Genomic DNA, 6,054 nt, shown 5'->3' with positions numbered 1-6,054 from the left:
GGCTGGCCTCGAACTCAGAAATCCGCCTGCCTCTACCTCCCGAGTGCTGGGATTAAAGGCATGCACCACTGCCTGGTGGAAATTTTAATTCTTTAAGGTCCATTTTTTCAATAATCATTAACAGTGGACACTGACAGCACAAAGATCTCTCTTTAAAGTACAGTGTGTGTCCGTGTGTGTATGCATGTGTGTCCCCAGAGGAGAGTATTGGATTATAGGTGTAAGCCACCCAATGTAAGTATTGAGACCTGATCTCATGTCTTTTTGAAAACAAGTGCTCTTAACTGCTGAGCCCTTCATCCAGCCTCCGCATTAGAGTATCCTTTTAGATACTAAACGTATATCTAACGTCCTTCCCAGCCATGGCTCACATAAAACCAATGTCACACTAGCACTTCACCTATTGTTTCTTCACAGTGATGAGGGCTTTGTCATCCCTATCACTGCAAGGCTCTGATGTCCTGGCCAGGAAGGGAGTCCACAGGGGAGAACCAGGTCTCTTCAATGTGAAAACAAGAATTTCACAAGGACGCCTCTTGACTTCAGTGTCTCCGGGCTCTCAGGTGAGCAGAACTCAGAGCCTGACAGCCTGGGTGGGAAGGGACAGCACCACAGCTGGACCACACACACAATAACTTCAGTTTAGCAAGAAACTTTGGGGAAGAAAAAGTCACAAGTAACATTGCAAGGGGCTATCTTAATTCTCCATTCTCAACTATAAGAATCTAAGATGTATATGCTTAATCTTGACGTCAACTTGAATATCTCAACAGAAGGTATATTATAAAGAACTACAAGTTAGTTAAGCAATTCTTGTTTGATTAAAATAGTATGATTATGGAAGAAGAGTGCCTAAATAATCTAAAAACTACATATAAATTGGAAAAATGGGCCTTAGAAAGAATCAAGCTTAGAAGAAAATTACAAGAGTCAAATTGTAACACAGCTGAACATGATGGCAAAATATAGTTAAAAAAAAAAAAAAAAAAAGATTTTAAAGTTAAATTAAAAAATATTCAGAAAAAGAGGAAGCATAAAGACCTACCACAGCCTCAGCTCAGCATACCTAAGCTTTATGTCTTTAGGGGGGCAAACCTTAAAAGAATAAGGTCCTAAGAAAGGGTACTTGCTCTATAGCTATAAAACATAACGGCAGCAAAAACTGGTCAAATACGAGCTTGGAAGTCAGGCTTGGCTCTCAGTTTGGATACTAGGTGACCCTACAAAATTAACCAAACTCTAAACCTAGTTTCCTCTTCTAAAAATACAAATAATGAGGTTCTACCATACAGTAGGACTGTAAGCATTAAATAAGAATATCAGCAGGCATACAGTTCAGTGCCTACCAGAGTGCTTAACAAACCGCAGTCCTCAACCCACCTAATGGTCACCCCTGGCAGTGGCTACAAGGAAGAGAGGTAGCAACAGGGCAGAGCTGCTGAGCATCCTACAGTGCCACAAGGCACTGCCCCAGCCACGAAAGGCATCATTACTGAGAGGTCACATGTCGAAGTATCAAGCTACCAAGGACCCATGTTTTCAAGAGATCTGACATGAAGAGACGTGAGTTACCAAAATTACACTGACATTTTAATCATGCAACCATCAGAGTACTTGATCCCATGGGATACAAGGATAAAGGGACTCATTGTCACTTTCAATCCCCACTCTATACACATACAACTTAAACGTCTGCCATAGACACTCAAGGATTTGGTGAATAGGAAAGGCACCTGTTGCAAGCCTGATGATCTGAGTTTGATCACAAACATGCACACACACATATGTGTGTGTGTGTGTGTGTGTGTGTGTGTGTGTGTGTGTGTATGAGAGAGACAGAAACAGAGACAGAGACAGAGAGAAACTCAAGAAGCTAAGGAGCTGGCTCAGTGGGTAACGTGCTTACTGAGCAAGCATACGGACTTGAGTTTGGAGCCCCAACCCCCACATGAAATCCAGGCACAGCAGTGTACCTCTGTAATCTTACTGTGAGAGCTGAGGCAGGTGATTCCCAGAGCTTGCTGGCCACCTATTCAAGCCAATTGGTGAGCTCTGGGTTCAGTGACAGACTATGCCCCAAAATAAGGTGACAAGTGATAGAGGAAGACACACACCATCCACCTTGGGCCTCCACATGCACGTGCGCACACATACACATATACGCACAAAAAGGAAATGCACTCAATGTAGTCAAAGTATAAACTAGCAGAGAACAGAATTATAACCCCAAAGTATATAAAGCCACAATTCTTAAGGAACAAACATAGCCTGTATTCATTTACAGACTGCCTAGACCTGGCACCTATATGGCTTCTCTGGCACAACTGTCAGTGCCAGAGCAGCAGATCATTTTTAAAAACAAATTCTTGGTTAAGCATTTGAGGTACATGTTTGAAAGTATTTTTAGGATCAAATTTCTGTTACACAGAGCCCTTTTGACGTAGCAAGACAGAGGTTCATGAAGGACACTTTGCAAAGCAGAAATCGGCTACCCACTGACTAACAGAGGGCTGCACTCGGGAAAGCTCACCACTCGGACATGTTCTCGTCAGAGCCGTGCTTCTGCTCTCCGGCCTCGCACTCCATCCTTTCCTTCCTTCCTGGTTGGCTTAGGAAAGTCCGATTCTCCGCCGCTTCACACAGCCCATGGCCAGATGAGGTCCAGGGAGTATTCTCCTTCCAACGGGATAGACGCTGCTTCTTGGCAGACTTGAACCTGCAGCCTCTCTCATAGCTCCAATCTGACACTTTCAGCTTCTGCTGAAGGCTGGCAGCCACCTCGGACGTCACTCGCTTCACCTTCCGCCGGCGCCTGAGGGGTCGACAAGGTGCATTTTCTGTAAAGGAGTCAGACTCGTGCCAAGAATGCTGCTTGCCCCTTATGATGGCACTGAGAGCTGGGTGCCGTTTGGCCACCACCGTGTCATCAGAGTCACTGAAATTGGTGAGCGGAGCCACTTCTCGACAGTCCTTGGTGGCTTCATCCAGACTTGACTCAGAGGCCTCGCTGAAGCAGCAGGCATGCTCTGCCAAGTGAGTAAAGTCAGACCGGCGTTTCCGTCCCCGGCGTTTGCGAAGCTGCCGCCTCTGCTGTCTGGGGCTCAGGGCCATCTCCTCCCACAGCTCACCCAACTTGCTCTGCTCAGATGTCTGCTCCAAGGCTGAAGCCAAGTCATGCACCAGTTCATCCATGAGGCCGCATCTGCCAAATACAAACACAAGAAATGCTTGACAAGACCTGCTGCTTTCCCAGTAATGCTATAAAGCACACAATGACATTGTGGCTCCCTGTCTGGCTATAGAAAAGAGACTTCTCTCATCCGCCACTGTTTCTACCATCATGCACCACGAAAACGGGTGTCCCACCCTTGTTAAATACCGGAAATCAACATATCCAGTAGCTCACCAGATGACAACTGGGACATTAGCAAAAACAAACAAATTGAACCTCCTCCTCTCTCCAATTAAATGTATTCCTTGGTTGCCTAATCATGAGAAAGTATTTCACTGGAGAAGAAAAGCAACCATACAACTTCATCACTATGGTGGAGCCCAGGAGCCCCAGACACGATCCAACCACGATGGAGGGCCACACTGTGGTCTGGGATACCTGCTTTAAAAAAACAAAACAAAAAAAAAAAAAAAAACCCGTGTGGTACAGAGGAGAGAAAGAGCTGGGCAGCACCTATGAGGAAGACTTTACAATGTTCATCATCACAGAACCTGTGATGAGTCAAGCAGGTACTCAGAATGGGAAAAAAGAAAGCCCACATCTGGTACTACCATGGTACCAACTGCCACCTCAAAGTTACTAGAAACAGACTGCTGCAGGGTATGACACTGATTTGGTGGTGGTGGTGGTGGTGGTGGTGGTGGTAGTAGTAATATAGTAGTAGTAGTAGTAATATAGTAGTAGTAGTAGTGGTATTATAGTAGTATAGTGTAGGACTTCTAGACTCCTCAACCTGGTCACCCCGATTATGTGTTATAGTGCTAATCACACAAAAGCAGGACATAAATGAAACTAAAATGGAGGTTCAGCTTAAAATCTCTAAGATATCTGGCTAACAGAAGCAACCCTTTAATGGCATGCGTAGTAGAGGCAATTTTCAAATTTTCACTTTTCAATAGAAATGTCTAATACCATCGATACAACACCTAAATTTTACAAGCTAAGATGGCACTTTCTTGTTAAGCCCAAAATACATCTTGCCCATAATTGGAGCTTAAAGCTGAACTCAGCCCAGATTTCCCTTCATGCAGTCTACATTTTGTAAGGGGCTTTCTAAAAATTAATTCTCACAGGGTCCCTATATCATCACATTTAAAACCAGGAAAAGTCTTCTGGCTTATGTGTCACCGTTGTGAGAGCAATGGGGCCACCTAGCTCCAAAACCACCACCACTCAAACTTCCTCAAAGTGTCAAAAGCCTTACACATAAAAAGACCATTTCCCTTTAGCAGTCGGTAGTAGTTTAAAATGCCAGGACTGCGGTTTGGAAGACAACGCGGTCCCTAAGCCCAAAGCTGATAAACAAGTGGGAATATCATTTCTATGTCTCTAATAAAGTATGGCTTTGAAACTCAGGCAGAACTGCACAAACTTTAACGTGGGACAAGTACTTAAACAACGTGTCATCAAAAGCTGACATCGAATTCTTCCGTGTCTCAAAGGGGACAGAGAACCCTGGTACGCCCATACCTCCAGTCGCACTCCCAGGAGCATACCCTAGTGACCCTAGACTGTGTCACAGGACGCCGGTGGGCCGCAAAGCAGCGAGCCAGTCTCCGGGTCAGAGTGACGGGAGGTGGGGGAGACAGGAGTCAACTTCTCATCTGGGTTCACCCGAGGCTGGGGGTCAGCTGTCTAGGACAGACACCGCCTCAAAACTCGTCCTGGTGACTGCATTCCCTCTGTGATGGTGGGGAGAGAGAGATCACAGCACCACCATGGAGATGAAGAAAGCCGTGTTTTCAAGGACTCTCCACCATGCCCAGCCCAACCTCGAGGGCTAGGGGGACCCTGGCCCGGGACACCAAGCCTGAGCTCTCGCTGTCGCCCACCGAAGACACAGAGTGGAGGGGACCGTCGCCACGGAGGCGGCCCGACCCTCAGAGCCCAGGCTGGGAAGACGCGCCTAGGGCAGCCAGGCCCCCGCCACCCTCGGTCACTCGCCGCAGCCCCGCGGTGCCCTCGGTCGCCCTGACACAACCCGGAACCCTCATCCCGCCCGGCACTGGCCCAGCCTCGCCGCCAGCCTTCCCCTCACCGGCTGCTGCAGTCGCTCGCACCCGGCGCCGCCTTCGGGGCCGTAGCTCCCAGCCTGGGTTTCCCTCTCTGACCTCATTTCCGGTCTGGGCCTAAGAGGTGGGGCTGAAGTGGGTAGGGAGGGGCGGGCTGCAAGAAAGGACTGGCGCCCGCCCTGCACTTCCGCCCTCCTGCGCGCCCACTTCCGCTCCACGGTGGGCGGGGCCCCCGGGAAACTAGGAAGTGGTGCCTGGAGGCAAGGAAGGACAGAATGGGCGAGTGTGGGGTGAGAGGATCCTTAGGCCTGAGGGAGACAAGACCTCTCCCTTCGGGTGCTGACGTTAAGAAGTGGCCCTTCGCATTTAGTTACTCAGCCCATTAAAAGTGTACGCGGCTTGAGCAAAAAAGCAAGTCATACTACATTATAACTCAAAGCATGAAAGAAATATTAATTCAGTATTGAGTGGCTATTGGCATTACATATTCAGTAAGTGGAAAAAAGATACATTTCCCGTATCTTGGAGCACAACTGGTTTCTACTTAAGCATTTTGAAGTGTACACAGCAGCTTCCTGCTAACTAATGCAGAATCGAAGGAGTCACTTTATACAGGAGAAGCTGGCCAGCCTGGTCTACAGAGTTTGTTCCAAGACTACACAGAGAAACCATGTCTGGAAAAAGCAAACAAAACAAAGAAAGAAACTGCACCACTTATGGCTCAGAACTAGGCTACAGAACATACCAGTATGCCTCAAAACTGTTAAGGGCATTGTATTAGTCAGGGTTCTCTAGAGACACAGAATGAAG

At 47.4% G+C, this 6,054-nt stretch overlaps 1 protein-coding gene across 2 annotated transcripts in view; it reads right to left on the bottom strand.

Moving 5' to 3' along the window:
- Positions 1–5,375, bottom strand: part of Gpatch2l (G-patch domain containing 2 like) — a 51,240-nt gene extending 45,865 nt beyond the window's left edge. Inside the window, exons 1-2 of one of the 2 annotated variants that reach the window (XM_021201690.1) lie at positions 5,271–5,375; positions 2,531–3,202 (exon numbers count right to left, since the gene is read on the bottom strand). In XM_021201690.1, the coding sequence (XP_021057349.1) occupies positions 2,531–3,192 (662 nt within the window). In that variant the 5' untranslated portion in view covers positions 3,193–3,202; positions 5,271–5,375. The remainder of the gene's footprint in view (positions 1–2,530; positions 3,203–5,270) is intronic. The other variant, XM_021201688.2, reaches the window with a different exon arrangement.
- Between the last annotated feature and the right edge of the window lie 679 nt (positions 5,376–6,054).

This window comes from Mus pahari, chromosome 7, assembly GCF_900095145.1.
Source record: "Mus pahari chromosome 7, PAHARI_EIJ_v1.1, whole genome shotgun sequence".
In the NCBI taxonomy this organism is placed as follows: domain Eukaryota; kingdom Metazoa; phylum Chordata; class Mammalia; order Rodentia; family Muridae; genus Mus; species Mus pahari.
This window is presented reverse-complemented; position numbering and strand designations above follow the sequence as displayed.